Genomic DNA, 16,959 nt, shown 5'->3' with positions numbered 1-16,959 from the left:
TGCTCTCTCCCCACCAGGTTTCATGGCCTAGAGGTGACACCTTGCATTTTTTTGTCAATTTTTGCTGCCCCAGCACTGCCAGGACCCTGCTGGGATGAGGAGCCTCAGGGTCCCAGTGCTGCTCTTGTTCTGTGTCTGTTCTAGAAAGTTCCTCTTTCCCTGATCACCCTCAGAAAACAGCCTCTTTAGGAGGTGTTTTTTATCTGAGGGGTGAATATCCCCACTGCTTTCTCCAAAAGTAGCATTTCCATCTTCCAGTGTAGCAAAGCATAAAATTCACAATTTATTCCTGGTTCCACAGTGACTCATTTCAAGACTTTCTTTTTAAATTGTTTTTTTAGTAACAACCTTTTCAGTGAGGCAGCTCCAGGGAGGCAGGGCTCATTCACTGCTGGCACAGTGCCACTCAGAGGTGGGGGGGGGGGGGCTTCTCATTTCCCCAATAGATTAAAAACCAAAAGTCTCACTTTGGGGCAGAAGTTTAGAATTCAGGAACACCTGCTTTGTAGCAGCACGTTTGGGATCATTGCTGTTTGCCCGTCCCATCCATGGAGGATTTTTTCTACCTGAGGAGTGGCTGGGGCTGGGCCAGGGCACCTCGGGCTGCAGGGCAGGGAAAGGTCCTTCCCCAGAGGGTGCTGGCACTGCCCAGGCTGCCCAGGGAATGGGCACGGCCCCGAGGCTGCCAGAGCTCCAGGAGCCTTTGGCCAGCGCTGCCAGGGATGCCCAGGCTGGGCTTGGTGGGGTCTGGGCAGGGCAGGGGTGGCACTGGGTGGTCCCTGTGGTCCCTTCAGCTGAAGATATTCTGGGATTCTCTCATTCTCCTGGCCCTGATGTAACCCAAAGTGCTTGTGTGTGGCTGGCAAGGATGGGAAAATACTTTCAAACTGCTGTTTTCCTAATGTGAATGATCTTTGCCTGCTAGAACAGGGATTTATTTTCGTTTGTGCTGCTGGTGCTGCCCCTCAGTTGCTGTTTTTCACACTCTGCCACCCTGTGTGCTACATGGTGTCCCCTGGCAGTGACTGGGCATGGGGAAAGGAAGTACCTGGGGTTTAGGGTGATTTTTTTATAGTGACATTTAGTGAAAAAAAGATATGTGGGGTTTTGTGGGAAGAGTCTTTCTCCTCCCTATGTGTGAGTAGGGTTCAGGGTTCCCCCTCAGGAGCAGTGTGGCCACTCTGCTGCAGGCTGTCCTGCAGAGAGATGTCACTTTCTTCCTATGTTCCTCTAACCCCTCATCCTGCCGTATCACTGAGCTTGTCCCATGTGGGATCTGGTAGCATTCCATTGCTGAGGCACTGCACCGGCAGTGCCTGGCACATCCAGGATCTTGTTCTTCTTCTGGGATTCCCACTGTGGCCGTTAGTGCCTGGAAGCAAGCAGGTCTGTGAGCACCAAGAGTAAGAACTTGGCTTTTTTGTGGACTTGTGTTATTCACAAGCTCCTTCCTCCTCCTTTCCTCTGCCTTCTTCCCATGCATGCCTTTGGCTTTCTCCTCCGTGTGCCAGGATCCACATCTTCCTTGGGTCCCCCTTTGCTGCCAACCTGATCCTTGTGAGAAGGGAATTATACAGGAGAGTGGCTTTGCTGGAGCTGGGGGAAGTAGAGGATAACAGGATCACTGGGTAGGGTTTTTATTCCCAAAGAAGTCAAGGTGATGGCTGCAGGCTGTTGTTGAGGTTGGATAATTGAGATTAGGGTTAGGAATTTCCTGTGGGATCAGCTGTAGGAATCTGGGAACAGTCAGCACCTTGCCCTCTTGGAGTCTTGTTCTTCAGTGGAAGGGAAGGACTTTGCTGGGAGAGGGACGAGTTGGCTGCAGCAGCGTGGGTGGCTTGGGAGCAGCTCATTCCTTCTGGCTGTAGGAAAAGCAGATTGTGCGTGTGCCATGGCCAAGGCAGAGGCTGTTGTCACCCTGTTTCCTGCTCGGCAGGGCTCCTGTGAACATGGGAATCATCAGTTCTTGGTGAGACACATGAGGGATAAATAAGGCTGGAATTGGGAGAAGCTGTCCTTGTACGGCAGCGTGGGAATGGCGCTGCTGCCCTTGGATTAATTATGCAGAGCGTGTCTGGGAAGGGAGAAGGGCAGTCCTTGGAGCCTGGGCTGCTGGGGAGGAGGAGGAGGAGGAGGAAGAGGCCAAGAAATGCAGGGAAGAGCCCTTCTGAAGGTCCACATTACTCCTGGGGCCCTGGGCTCCCTCAGCCATCCTGTGAGGCTGTGAAGGTGAGACAGAACTGGGCTGTGAGCCTGTATTTTGGGTCAGCTCTGAGCTCTCCATCCCGGGCCTCCAGCTTGGAATGAACATGGAGCTGTGGGAACAACTCCAGAGGAGGCCACAGAGAGGCTCTAAGAGCTGGAGCCGGGCTGGGAGAGTTGGTGCTCACTTGCAGAGGAGAAGGCTCCAGGGAGAGCTCAGAGCCCCTGCCAGGGCCTGGAGGGGCTCCAGGAGAGCTGCAGAGGGACTGGGGACAAGGGATGGAGGGACAGGGAATGGCTCCCAGTGCCAGAGACCAGCTTGGATGTGGCTTGGAGCAGCCTGGGACAGTGCAAGCTGTCCCTGTCCATGGCAGGGTGGCACTGGATGGGCTTTGAGGTCCCTCCCAAACATTAGCCTTTTTTGCCATTCTGTGATTTCTCAGTAAATTCTGACAGCAAGAGAGGAATTCTGTACTTCTGTTACCTTGTCAGAGTTACCACAATTTTTGCTTCTGTATCTCAAGCTCTTCCTGCTCCAGATGTTCTTGGCCCAGAGCTGTCCCTGGAATGCTGGCTTTGGGCAGGCAGTGCTGCAGGGATGGATCTCCTGGCTCAGGGGTGGCAGGATGGAACAGCAGCAATGGTGTGGGTTTTTCTTTGACTTCTAAGCTTTCTTTGGCATCTTCAATTTTTCAGGCAGGGATGACTCACTCATCCATTATGTGGTTTCCTGACTTTCAGATTTCTCTTTCACTCCATGATTATGGCTTTGGATCCCAGCGTGTAGCAGCCGGCGCTCAGCGTCGTGGGCTGGGGCTGCCTGGAGCGGTGATTCACGGCTGGCACGGGGGCTCAGGGGAACTTGGATTCCTTCCCACCCCTCACTAGGAGTCTTTCAGAGTACACTGAACAGGAGCTCTGGCTGCCCCTGGATCCCTGGCAGTGCCCAAGGCCACCATGGACAGGCTTGGAGCAGCCTAGGACAGTGGAAGATGTCCCTGCCATGGCACAGGGTGAGACTCAACGATCTTTGAGGTTCTTCCCAACCTAAACCATTTTGGGATTCTGAGAATCACTGGAGAGCTGGTGTGGGCCATGGGATAATCCTATCTCTTTGCAAAGCAGGAATGTTGATCCTGGGTCTCTGAGAACTGGAGCAGGTGCCACAGGACTGTCCAGTCCCGTGGATTCCTCTGATGCTCAGCACTGCCAGGGCTCTGCAGAGCATTCCCAACACATGGACTCACAGAATCCTACAGTGGTCTGAGCTGGGAGGAACCACTATGCTCATCTGCTGCCACCCCCTGCCTTGGGCAGGACACCTTCCACTATCCCAGATTTCTCCAAATCCCATCCTTGGGTGCTTCCAGGGATCCAGGGGCAGCCACAGCTTCTCTGGGCCTAGGCCTCTTCACTCTCACAGGGGAAAACCTCCCCCAGTCTCCAATCTAAGTCTCCTCTCTTAGTTTGAAACTGTTTTGCCGTGTCCTGTTAGTGTCTGCCCGTGTAAAAAGTCCCTCTCCTGTCAGTTTTGGATGGCCCTGGCTGTGGCTGCAGTTCAAATGATTCAGTCTTGTTCCACACAGTGGGGCAGGAATGTGTCAGCACTCAGATTACTTGGTTTATGGTTATGAAGTAACCCAATCTCCAGTTATTTCAGCTCCTTAGAACTTCCCTGCCCACGGGATATTTTGGCTTCTGCTGCTCCTCAGAGAAGGCCCTGACGTGGTATTTGGAGCTGCCCGTGGGCAGAGCTGCTGTGCCTGACAGGGTGGTACCAGAACCACCTCTGTTATCTTATTTGTTCAGCCCAGGAGAAACGTCCCCCAGGCCTTGGGCTGAGGAAAGCACACAGATCCCTACGGAAGGAAATGGGTGAAGTTGGCACTTGGAGGCCGGAGCACCCAAGCCAGGGTGCCCAGATCTGCTCTGGGGGAGGTTTGGGAGCCACAGCAAGGGTGGAGTCATTCCCAAAAACTCTGCTGGACACAGGGGGGTTGTTCCCAGATAGAGGGGATGGTGTGTTGGGACAGCATGGGTAGGAGGAGGGCTGGGCACTGCCAGGACAGGCAGGGGATGGGATGGGGATGGGGATGGGGGGCATGTGTTCCCACTCCAAAAAACACCAGCCTTGTTTTTTGGGGGTTGTGTGTGATTTGGGGGTGTGTGTTGTTTTAATGGGGTGCAAAGAGCGAAGCACTTGATGAAAAGTAGGGTGACAGAGTTCTGGTGGGGGGGACTGGGTGGAAACCAGGGATGAAAGGGCTGTGCTGCTGCTGCAGGCAAGGGAAAGGAAGGGGGAGGATGTCTGGAAGCAATGGGCTGACATTAAATCAGTAAATTGGTGCATGGAGAGCATGAAAAAGGCTGATTGCAGTGGTGAGAGAATTGATGGTAGTAAATAAATGCTGAGCGTGTGCCAAGGAGAGGAGCTTATTTGGGGAAGGAATTTTAAGGTTTTAATTGAGTGTAAGTTCATGACTGTACAATAACCTCCCTTTGCTGCTTAATTCCTTCCTGTGGCTCTGTTCAGCTGTGGTGGTGCACGAGGGCTTCCTCCTGCATCTGTGTGACCCTGTGTGGCTTTGTCATGCTGATCCAGATACAGGACACTCCCAGAACAGAGACAGCTCTGGCCTCAGGAGCTGGGTATGGCCTGTTTCCCTGGGCATGTTATTAAATGGTTTGTGAGCATTTAGGGTTGGCCCTTCCAGCAAAGACCCGAGGGCGTTGGTACTCCTTTGAAAGTCTCTCAGAGATCAAACAGTCCAATCTCTGCTAGGATTTACATTTTTTCTAGACTGTTTAATCTGACTTGTGTACAAGGATTTGGTTTTTTGCATTGTGCAAGGTGCTCCCTTAGAGGAAAAAAGTCTCCTTGAACTCCTGCTAAAACTTTGGAGCAACCTGGGACTGGCTGGGGCTGGCACTGGATGGGCCTTAAGCTCCCTCCCAGCTCCATCCAGTGTGGGATTCCATGGGATAGAAAGCTGGTTGAGTGCAGTGAGTCCCTGTTGAGCTGCTCCAGACCCTGCTGTCCCAAGGGTGATGGGAACCCCGGAGCAGGAGCACGGAGATCATTCCCTGTTGAGCAGATACTTGCAGGCTCTCCTTGGTCTGCTCTGAGCAAACTCCCTTCAGCTGCCAGGTTCCACATCCCAAAACTGCTGGTAGAGTCACTCTAGGAGTTTCCACACTGGAAGGGAGGTGAGAACATGGATGAGGTCTGTGTTGGTCATGGAACAGGCTGATTTGTCTTGGGAGGGACCTTAAATCCCACCCAGTGCCACCTCTGTCGTGGCAGGGACGCCTTCCAGTGTCCCAGGCTGCTCCCAGCCCAGTGTCCAGCCCAGCCTTGGGCACTGCCAGGGATCCAGGGGCAGCCCCAGCTGCTCTGGGCACCCTGTGCCAGGGCCTGCCCACCCTGCCAGGGAACAATTCCTCATTCCCAAGATCCCACCCAGCCCTGCCCTCTGGGGCGCTGCCTGCCCAGAGCAGGACTCTGTGCCCTGGCTCTGCACCTCCCAGGGAAGGAGTCTGCCAGGGAAAGTAGGTCAGAAGGAACAGGAGAACGAGCATGTGCTAAAATCCCGATTCTGTTTGATAAATCCTTTTTTTTTCTTGACAAAAAGTATTTATATGTGAATTTCACATGTGTTTGTGCCGGCTGGTGCATTAGACCTGGAGTCTGACAGTTCCCTCTGTAGTAAACAAGCTGTACAGTGTCAGCTTGAAGTATAAAACTCCTCTGATGACTTTCCTGGCAGTGGCAATGGCTGGATGCTCTCGTAGCTCCATCAGCTCTGATGTTTGGGAATCAGAGCTGCAAACCCAGGATTATTACTGTGCCCTTTTGGCCTTGCCCTCTCTGCTGCTCTGCAGCGTTGCAAGATGTCAGAATTTCCAGGGTTCCCCTTGCTATTCCTTACCCCTCCAGAGGGAATGGAAATCTCTGCATGCATCCATCACAGCTTAGTGCCTTCGTTAAAATTCCTGAAGTTGTCCTTGGCATTTTTTAGTTGAAACCAAGAGTTCCAGGGGAGGAACCCTGAGCGCGGAAGTTCAACTGAGCCCTTGTTTACACGGGTGAAATATGTAAACAGTTCTTTTTCCCCAAATATAGGGCTTTTTTTCTTGGCTGCCCTCACTGTGTTTATAAAAGCCAGTTATGTAAATGACAATTGTAATAATTAAGCTGCTGTTCAGTTGCTGTCCCCAGGGCTGCTGCTGCTGCAGAGCTGGAGCTGCAGGGGCTTGGGGCATTATTGGAGATAATGGGACCTCACAGAAGGAAATCAAGGGGAATTAAACAAACAAAATCCTCGTTAGAGAGAATCTCCCATGAGAAAGGAAAGGTCTGGAATGAAATGATGTTCCAGGGGAGCTTTGGAGATCATTCTCTCCAGCCCTGCCCAGAGCTGCTGGTCCAGGGCCATGTCCATGTCCTGTTGAGTTTTGGGTGGCTCCATGGCTGGAGCGCCCCAAAACAAGAGTAACAAAACAAGTCTGGGTGACTTGTGCCAGCCAGAACCACCATAAGGCACATCTTTGTCATCTCTTACAAAACCACCCCAAACTGCCTTCCATGGCAGGTGAAAATGGCTTCAAATTGCACTAGGGAGGTTCAGGTTGGATATTGGGAAGAATGCCTTAATGGAAGATACTGTCCAGCCCTGGTACAGGTGGAGTCACATCCCTGGATAGATTTCACAGGTGTGGCATTTGGGGACATGGTCAGTGGTGGCCTTGGCAGTGCTGGGGAACAGCTGCACTCGATGGTGTCCAAGGGCTTTTCCAAGCTCGATGGCTCAGTGAAATTCCAGCTCAGCTTTAGCACTTTGGCCTCAGGGTCCTTTAATGATCTGGGTGGGGGCACCTTTGGGGTGAGAGCAGGACCCCCGAGCAGAGGCTGCAGAGAGCCTTTGGTGGGGACAGCGAGCCCCGAGGGGTGAGGGATGGAAGGGGTGGTAGGAGGGATGTGAGGGCAGCAGGAGAAATGGAAGAGGGGGAGGAGGGATGGGAGGGGGGCAGGGGGATTGGAGGGGGCAGGAGGAAGGATGGAAGGAGCAGGAGGGATGGAAGGGGCAGCAGGAGGGCTGTGAGGCCGGCCCGTGTTGATGTGCCCCGGTTAATGGCCCATCAGGGACACCCCTTGGGAGGGACAAAGGTCTCTTTATTCTGCACGGCGGGGCAGATGCAGCCTGTGAGTCGATGGTGGGGAGATAAAGAGCAGGCCTGGAGCCACCGAACAGTGGGATGGAGACAGAAGGTTCCCGGTGACTCAGAGGGGCGGGGTGGGAGTGGAGGTGATGGTGGTGCTCCTCAGGAGTCACAGCCCTGCTGAGCACCACCCAGGACCAGCAGCTGTCTCTTGGGGAAGCTGCTGGAGCAAAAGTCAGGGCTGGACGTTCTGGAGAGGGAGATTTCCTTAAAGCAAATTTCTCAGTCATTTTGGGGCTTTTGTTTGCTGAAGGTGTGTTGGAATAGCCTGATTGCAGTATTCCAGGCTTGCTTGGAGCAGCCTGGGGCAGTGGAAGGTGTGGATGAGCTTTAAAGGTCCCTTCCCACACAAAGGACCATTCTGTGCTGTGATCTTTAGGCTTTATCTTCCATCAGTCATAGGCAAAGTGGCTGGTGCTGGTCTTTGTTCCTTCATTTGGGTATTCTTGCAGCTGCAGTCTGAGGAGATAAAAGGGAGAGGAAGGGAGATAACAGGGAGGGGAATGAACAGCCCAGAGTGGCTGCTGAAATGTTGGACCAATTCTGTTGTCACTTCAGGGTTGTCTGCTGATTAAATCACTTGTGCCCCATATTCAGGCTCCTTTTGGTCTTGATGAAAGCACCAGATTCCTCCCGGGTTTGGTTTGACTGTTCTTGATGGTGCAGTTGATTATCAGCACCTGGCAGCTCTTTAAAAGCCTTGTTTTATTGCTCTTGCTGCTGCTCTCAGTCGATCTTCATTCCTGGCATTTGTGCTGCAGATACCCAGGGGTTGTCCTTGGGGTGGCAGGAAATCAGAGCAGGATCCCCTCAATCTTTGACTCCTCCAATCCTTCATCCCCACAGGTCTCTTTCCCTGGTTGAACCCCTTGGGCAGATGTGAGCCAAGGCTCAGGAGTTCCGTGGTCAGGAGGGGGTTAATCTGAATAAACCCACTTTTGCAATAACACGACCTTCCCTTCCTATAATCCAAACTTTGCTACAGCGTTGCCACGTTCTCCCCTGCAACAACAAGCACAGGCTCGGAACAAGATAACCATGTAATATTTTGGGAGATATCGTTTAGCCTGGCTTCATTTTTCCTTCTGGAGTCGTGTCCAAGGGCAGCGTAAACACAGAGACCATCTCGTGTCCCTGCCTCAGAGATAATGGGAGCAGCCAGCACAGAAAGGCCCAGCCAAAGTTCTGAGCCACCAGAGAGCTCTGGCATGGTAGGGGAGGAACCCCAGATCTCTCCAAATCAGCCTCAGGGCATCCAGTGTTCTTCCGAGGTCCTTGTGGCTTCTGGTGTCCCTTCAGGAGTGGCCTGGGGGAGCAGAGAGCTCTGGGGAAGGTTCCCAGTTCACTCACTGGTTTGGTCCCCAGTTCACAGCCCTGCAGGCCCTGGCGACATGGACAGACCTGAGTTAACACGGAGTGAATTCCCCGAGGTTTGGGAGCAGCAGGACCCCAGCCCTGTCTCTGCAGGAGGCTGCGTCATTGTCCAGCCCATCTTGTCAGTGGGAAGCCATTCCCTTGTCCCCAGTCCCTCTCCAGCTCTCTTGGAGCCCCTTTAGGCTCTGGAAGGGGCTCTCAGGTATCTCTTCTCCAGATAACACCCCCAGCTCTCCCAGCCCCTGCAGCACCCTGCACTTGGCCCTGCTGAACTCCGTGGCCTTGGCATGGTCCCAGCTCTCCAGCCTGCCCAGGTCCCTCAGGATTCCCCATCCCTGAGTCTCGTGTCACCAGCTGGCAGTGCCATGGAAGGGCTGGATCAGCCCTGTTTGGTGCTTGCATGGACTCAGGCATGCAGCAAAACATAAAGTGTTAGTCTTAGAAAGTGGAAAATGTTATGAAAAGCAGCCAGAAGAGCCCGTTCCATAATCAGGAAGAGGGAAGGGTTTTAATTGCAGTGTTTTATAAACACGCAGCTCTTCCTCCCCAAACGCCCTGGCTGCACATGGTGCCAACGCCAACAGCCTCCAAGGGAGACGTGGAGCTGGGGACCTGGGCAGGAGCCAGCCCCTGCTGGGAGAGCTGTCCTGGTGGCGTGTGGAGGGCTGGGCTGAGAGGGGCACCCTGCCCTGTCCTGTCCTTCTGGTGCCATGGGCAGGAGTCAGCCCCTGCTGGGAGAGCTGTCCTGGTGGAGTGTGGAGGGCTGGGCTGAGAGGGGCACCCTGCTCTGTCCTGTCCTGCTGGGGCCGTGGGCAGGAGTCAGCCCCTGCTGGGAGAGTGGAGGGTTGGGGTGAGATGAGCTCCCTGCCCTGCCCTGCCCGGCTCCGTGGGCTGTGGTGATGGCAGCCCGGGCAGCTGCAGGGACACACCGAGGGTCGGTGCTGCTGCCTGAGGGGTCGGTGCTGCTCCCTGACGTGCTGCTGTTGCCCCAGCAGAGTTCTGCCGCATTGACAAGGCCCTGTGCCACGACGAGGACGAGCAGCTGAGCTTCGAGGCCGTGCGCAACATCCACAAGCAGATGGACGACGACGCCAACGGCAACGTGGACGTGGAGGAGAGCGACGAGGTCGGTGTGGGCTGTGCCCAGTGGGGCCTTGAGCAGCTGGAACAGGGGCTAGTGGAGTTAAGGGCAATAAAGAGGGTAGTTATTGAAGGGCCTGGCAGGACCTCAGCCACAGTCCTGGCTTTGCCCAGGTGGATCCAAGATGGAAGCAAAAGAGGGCTTCGTCATGAGATCTCACATTTGTATAAGTTTCAGTCCATTTGCATACAGGAGGTAACTGTCCAATTAATGACTTCAAATGATGAGGTTTCATCCTCTTTGCTCACTTGGCCCACCCTCCTCTTTTCATGTTTGTGCTTTGGGCCTGAAGTTTGAAGAGATTGTCCATGAGTCTCCAGCTAGAATAGGATAGTTTTGTCTTCCCCACAAGATCACAGATCCCAGTAACATTTAATATAAAGCTAAAAGCTGCACACCAAACAAAGCAGAGAAACTTAAAACCCAAGGTATCACCAGGGCCTTGTCCAGCCCAGTGCTGGGGCTGCTCTCACAGTCAGGCTGCTGTGGCCAGGGCTGCTCTTGGGCTTGGTGCCTCCTCAGCACAGAGGAAGCCAGGGGGTGAGATGATGATCCAAGGGGTGTCTCAGCACTGTCACCAGTGCTGGCTGGGGCTTCTCCTTGTTGCTGGGAGCTTGTAGCCACTTCATTGTTGTCAGAGCAGCTGTGGCTGCCACATCCCTGGAAATGTCCAAGGCCAGATTGGATGAGGCATGGAGCAGCCTGGGATAGTGGAAGGTGTCTCTGCCCATGGCAGGGAGTGGAATTTAAAGAGCTTTGATGTCCCTCCCAACCCAAACCATTCCATGATTTTATCTTTACTGCATTCTTCCACCAACCAGCTAGAGAGGTTTCAGTCAGTGGGTGCTCACTGCTAAAAAAGGAGCAGCTTTTTGTTGTGTCAGCCTTGGACACTTTAGCTGATAAAGGATTGAAAAGAAAGAAAGTTGTTGTTCTTTGTTTACACAAGCACCTCTAGAAATAAGAGTCTGCAGGAAAAGGAAGAGCTCTTTGTTTGCAGTGTTGCCTCAATTGTGGTGGGTGCTCATGGAGGTGAGGAATTCTGTCTTCTGGGGAGAACTGGCAGCTAAACAGGAAAGGCTGGGAACATGTGCTCAGAGCCTTGGCACAGAGACACTGCCAGGGTGGGAGGATTCCATGGGTTTTCTAGGAGGCCCCAGAATCACTGCCTTGGTGCTCTTACAGGCACTCCCCAAACCCCTCTGAGCTGCATCTGAGCAGGGCTGCTCCTGCTCCCAGCACCTCTGCTCTGCTTCTAGGAGGGCAACAGGGCTGGAAAAGGGTCTGGAGCACCAGGAGAGGCTGAGCCTGGAGCAAAGGAGGCTCAGGGGGGCCCTTGTGGCTCTGCACAAGTCCCTGCCAGGAGGGGACAGCTGGAGGGGTCGGGCTCTGCTCCCAGGGCACAGGGACAGGAGCAGAGGGAATGGCCTTGGTTGAGCCAGGGCAAGTTCAGGTTGGACACTGGGAAAATTCCTTGTGGGAAGGGCTGTCCAGCCTGAGTGGGGCTCAGGGGCACAATCCCAATCCCTTTCCTGCTGCCCACTCTATGGGATCAGCCCAGGGCACAGGGATTTCAGGTCCCAGTGCTCGTGGCCAGGGCCTGGAGAGCTTCTCCCACCAATCCCCAGCTCCTTCTCCCAGGGCTGCTCCCGGTCCATTTTCCCCAGGCTGTTTGTGCTGGGATTGCCCTGAGCCAAAGGGCTCAGGCTGTTGCATTTACAGCTGGGCTCCATGATTTTGGAAGTCTTTTCCAACCTCAGTGAATCCCTGTCCCTGGATTCCATCCATGCAGTTGCTGCTTTACCTCTGCTAAGCTTTTATTGAAGTTGCATTAAGTTCACCTGTCAATAAGCTCTGGAGCTACTCAGTGAGGTATTGCAGGAATTTCCCTCTCTGAGCTGGCTCCTGCTGTGTTCTCCTTGTCAAGGTTATCACTGTCCCCCACATGGACCCTGCAGTCAGGTTTAACTCTGGGCTGTGGGGGGACAGCTGCTGGGGGATTATTGGGAAGAATGCAGCAGGCTCAAATTTAAACCTTTTACGGGGTTCATGGACTTCCAGGATGGTCTGGGTTGGGAGGGACTTTAAACCTCATCCAGTTCCACCACCTGCCATGGGCAGAGACACCTTCCATTATCCCAGGTTGCTCTAAGCCTTGTCCAGCCTGGGTTGGAACACTTCCAGGGATGGGCATTTTCCTGCTTGGCTGAGAACTTTATATTTTCATTTGTTATTTTGGCCCCTACCTTTTGGGGGTAAATGATGGGAGTATTTTGTTTGGACTGAAGCCCCTTCCTGGGCAGAAGGGGACACACAGACCACACAGGTATTTTTAAAATAAATTATGGGTGGAGTTTTGTCCCACAGCTTCATGCTGTCCATAAATCATCCTTGCAGTTTTCCTGCTGGGAAGTGAATTTTCAATGAAGTTTCAGATGACATCAGTGGCCTCAATTAAAGTGAAAGAACTGTCCCTCATGGGGAAATCTTCTAATTAGGGATCTATTCCTGTCTGCACGCTCACAGCAAAGGCAGCTCTGGCTCTTTGGGATGTGGCTGCCCAGTGCCAGGGCTCTGGGATGCTGCCAGCCTGGTTTCCTCAGGAAACAAGGTTTGTGTTGCTGCTCAGCCTTTCTCTGGCTCCTCCCAGAGCCAGGTCCCGCTGCCTGGGCTCCCAGGGTGGGGAAGGCCTTGGAGCCAGGAGTTGTCTGTCCCTCTGGGGGAGCTGGGAGCTCAGGGCAGCTGCTGGATTTGGGGAGCACAGGGAGCTGCCGGCACGTGGCCAGGCCTGGCCCTTGGCTCTGCTCAGCAGGAGCTGGTGCTCGGGAGGGAGGGTGGCACACATCCAGGGATGTGGGAGGGATGGGAAGCTTTGAAAAATCACTTCAGTAGCTGCAGTTTCTGCAGATAAAAAACCACAGAACAGAGTTCAAGGAGAGGTTGGACAAGGCTCTCAGGCACAAGGTGGGGTTGTTTGGGCTGTGGAGAGCCAGGACTTGGACTTGATGATCCTTTTGGGTACCTCCCAACTCAGGAGATTCTGTGATTCTATGGAAAAAAAAAAACCTCCAGAAAATCCCATTTGGTGGATCTGCTCATTTCTGAGTGTGCCTTCAGCCAGAAAGTTTGTCCCAGTCTCTGTCCCACTGCAGCTCTCCTGGAGCCCCTTCAGGCCCTGGCAGGGGCTCTGAGCGCTCCCTGGAGCTTCTCCTCTCCAGGTGAGCACTTCCAGCTCTGCCAGCCTGGCTCCAGAGGGGCTCCAGCCCTGGAGCAGCTCCGTGGCTCCTCTGGCTGTTTCCAGCAGCTGCAGGTCCTCCTGCTGTTGGACACCTCAGAGCACCAAAATCAGCATTTCCAGGCTGAATCTTCCCCAGCTCCTTCTGTAGCAGTGGTTCTGGTCCTGTTGCCTTTGGCTGGTTTGACCAGGGTTTGCCTTTCCCTGAACTTGGTGAGGAGACTCAGGATTGACTCATTTTGTTTCTGTCCTTGTGGATTCACAGCCTGGCTGAGGCTGGGGTGGTCTGGATGGATCTTGGAGATGGTCTGTGGGACCTTGGCAGTGGTCTGGTCCTGTCCAAGGCTCAGAGCTCTGGGTGTCTCCAGGCCTGGGGTCAGTGGGACCTTTAACACTTGGAAGTGCTGCTTTTCAGTGGTTTGCAAGTAGGTCAGTGCTCTGCACAGTGCTTCTTGTGCTTGGGGTTTGGAGTATCTGGGATAGTGGAAAGTGCTCCTGTCCATGCAAGTGGTGGAACTGGGTGGACTTTAAAGTCCTTCCCAACCCAAACCAGTCTGGGACTCCACAATTTTGTCCTTTTTTCAGAAGATACTGGTGGAAAATGTGCTTTAAGTTCTCTCTGGGCTTTGGTGGGTTCAGCCCAGTTCCCCCAGCCCCATCCTGCATCCTCTCCCTGCTCATTTACCAGGACATCCCCCAGCCCAGCTCCGTCCCCTCCGCCGAGTCCTTGGGTTTGTTTTGGCCACTGTGAGCCCAAGGGAAGCTGAGGGATCACCTTTCCTTTCTGTGCTCCCGAGCTAAATATACAGAGCAGCAGCTGACCGTGCTGCAGCGGGAGCTGGGGCAGGGCTGGTGACATTGGTGACATCGGTGACATCGGTGACATTGCCGCGTTCCCGCTCGGTCACGGCGGCACCCACGGGGAACAGGGCTTGGCATAGCTGGAGCCCCGGGGTTCAGCCCCTGCTGAAACACATTTCCTCAAATTCTTCTGTTTCCACATCTCCCCACATTCTCCCGTTTTCCACATTTCCCCACATTCTCCTGTTTCCACATTCTCCCATTTTCCAAATTTCCCCAAATTGTCCTGTTTTCCATGTTTCCCCACATTCTCCAATTTCCACATCTCCCCACATTCTCCCATTTTCTGCATCTCCCCACATTCTCCCGTTTTCCACATTTCCCCACATTCTCCCGTTTTCCACATTTCCCCACATTCTCCCGTTTTCCACATTTCCCCACATTCTCCCGTTTTCCACATTTCCCCACATTCTTCATTTTCCACATTTCCCCACATTCTCCCGTTTTCCACATCTCCCCACATTCTCCCGTTTTCCCCATTTCCCCACATTCTCCATTTTCCCCGTTTCCCCACATTCTCCCATTTTCCTGTGTTCTGCTAGGCAGGAAGAGCCCTGGCAGCTTTTGGGCAGCAGGGCAGAGCCCCAGGCTGGAGCTGCCTCCCTGGGTTTGCAGGGAGCCTGGGATCTCAGGCTGCCCAGATCATCTCCATGCCCTGTCTGATGCTAAAGCACATCTCCAGCTCTAAGGTGGTTTTTGGGTGTGGTATCATCCTGTTGCTCATGGAAGAGCCCAGGGATGAAGCTGCTTGTGTGGGGATTTTGTCCTGGGGCGTGGGAATGTGGAATTATCCTTGAACTTGGTTCCATCTGTTGGGCACTGGAATGTGAGTGGTTCTCTGTCTGCTGGTGGATTTCACAGCCTGGTTTGGGTTGGAAGGACCTCACAGCCCACCCAGTGCCACCCCTGCCATGGCAGGGACACCTCCCACTGTCCCAGGCTGCTCCAGCCCCAGTGGCTGGAGTCCAACCTGGTCTGGGACACTGCCAGGGATCCAGGGGCAGCCCCAGCTGCTCTGGGCCCCAGTGAGCTGGGGTTCATAGATTTATTTAAATTTTTCAGTGGAACTGCTTCTCCTCCTGCCCTTGGTATTTGTTCCAGCTTGGATTAGAAGGTGCAGATCAAATCCAGTGATAATTCTTGGTTTCTTACACCAGTGACACAAAGCTGGTTTCATTGGGCCACTTAGGTGAATTTTTGGTGTTACTATAATTCAGAGAAAAGTCTGGAATCCCGAGACCGAAGGTTCTAATTAATTATCCCTTTTCTGTATTAAAATGAATTTAACATATTTACTTACTGAATATTTCCTGGCTGGTCTTCCTAGGAACAGAGATATTAAGGGGTACTGCAGGGAATATACTTATATCTCTATATATCTAGTATATCCATTATATTTATGGGCTTTTTAAAATTCAGATTTATTATGACTTTCCCATCAAAATTATTACTATTCAGAATTTTTTTATGCTCCTCATCTCCCTAAAAGATGAACCAAAGCTTAATCCTGCTGTTAATTCCTCTCCTAGTTCTTGAGGGAAGACTTGAATTACCATGACCCAGCAGTCAAGCACAGCACTTTCCATGGAGAGGACAAGCTCATCAGTGTGGAAGACCTCTGGAAGGCCTGGAAAACATCTGAAGGTAATAAAGGGCAAAAAGCCAAAAAATTCTTTCCCAGGAGTGCCAAAGAGTTTGGATTGCAGATGCCCTGGGCAGAGTGTGCAGCTCTGAGGAGGAATGTGCTGCTTTTCCTCCCTTGTACCAGGCCTTGTGCTTTTCCAGCTCCCTTCTGAGGTGTGGATTCCCAGGATTTCCTCAGGGTTGGTGCTTCCACACAGTTCCTGCTGCACCTGAGCATGGCCACCACGTGGATCAGTTCTTGTTTTGTTCCTCTGCCCTAGAAATGTGTGTTAAATGCAGCCAAAATCCAGGTTCTTCAAACACCCAGTTCCAGGTGGAATTGTACTGGGGTGACAACATCCTAATATATTCAATAGAACTGCTTGGGAGCTTTCCTGCAGGTGGTGTTTTCCTTAGGAGAAATTTTCTGAACCTGAAAAGCTCCTTCACAGTGAAAAGAAGGGAGAATAAAATCCAGGAAGTGTCATAAGTCCATGTAGAAATAGCTTTTAGCTGTTCCAAAATGCTGTTATTTATCCCAGCATCCAGGGAGGTGGTGGGAATTCAGCCTCTGCTGAGAAACTGCCTGAAACCTGGGAATCTTAGAACAGACTTTTAAGATTGGCAAGTGCTTCCCCAGTGCTTTCACACAGAACTCCACAGAAATCATTAATTCATTTTTTTTCAGTGCTCCTCATCTCTAAAAGAGGAGTTCTGTCTATGTCCATTCCCTGAACTACACAATATTAATCATGTAATCAGTTCACTAACCACAGAAATTTCAGTTTCTCATTTGTGTCCTGTTGGTATTTGACTTTTTTGTATTAGCCCCTAATTCCTCTGGTGGGATGTGCTCTGTGTTCCCAGAGCTGTGGGTGCAGCTGCAGGGAGTGCAGCAGTCCCTCCCATTCCCAGGAGCACTGAATGAGGTGCAGCATTTGTGGATTGGAAACACAGTGGGGCTGTGCATGAGGAGGGAAGGCTCCAGGGAGAGCTCAGAGCCCCTGGCAGGGCCTGAAGGGGCTCCAGGAGAGCTGCAGAGGGACTGGGGACAAGGACGGAGGGACAGGAGCCAGGGAATGGCTCCCAGTGCCAGAGGGCAAGGCTGGATGGGATCTTGGCAATGAGGAATTGTTCCCTGGCAGGGTGGGCAGGCCCTGGCCCAGGGTGCCCAGAGCAGCTGGGGCTGCCCCTGGATCCCTGGCAGTGCCCAGGGCCAGGCTGGACACTGGGGCTGGAGCAGCCTGGCAGAGTGGGAGGTGTCCCTGCCATGGCAGGGGTGGCACCGGGGGGCTCTGAGGTT

At 53.1% G+C, this 16,959-nt stretch overlaps 1 protein-coding gene across 8 annotated transcripts in view; it reads left to right on the top strand.

Moving 5' to 3' along the window:
* STIM1 (stromal interaction molecule 1) overlaps positions 1–16,959 on the top strand; it is a 72,892-nt gene that overhangs the window by 15,567 nt on the left and 40,366 nt on the right. For 6 of the 8 annotated variants that reach the window (XM_050971354.1, XM_050971260.1, XM_050971385.1 and 3 more), the window contains exons 3-4: positions 9,792–9,922; positions 15,563–15,677. In XM_050971354.1, coding sequence (XP_050827311.1) covers positions 9,792–9,922; positions 15,563–15,677 — 246 coding nt within the window. Of the gene's footprint in view, positions 1–2,138; positions 2,230–3,191; positions 3,216–9,791; positions 9,923–15,562; positions 15,678–16,959 lie in introns of those variants that run through there. The other 2 variants (XM_050971459.1, XM_050971426.1) reach the window with 2 other exon arrangements.

The sequence above is a fragment of the Serinus canaria genome, chromosome 1 (genome assembly GCF_022539315.1).
Source record: "Serinus canaria isolate serCan28SL12 chromosome 1, serCan2020, whole genome shotgun sequence".
NCBI classification, from domain to species: domain Eukaryota; kingdom Metazoa; phylum Chordata; class Aves; order Passeriformes; family Fringillidae; genus Serinus; species Serinus canaria.
The sequence above is the reverse complement of the archived record's forward strand: the minus strand, read 5'-3'. Positions and strand labels throughout refer to the sequence as shown.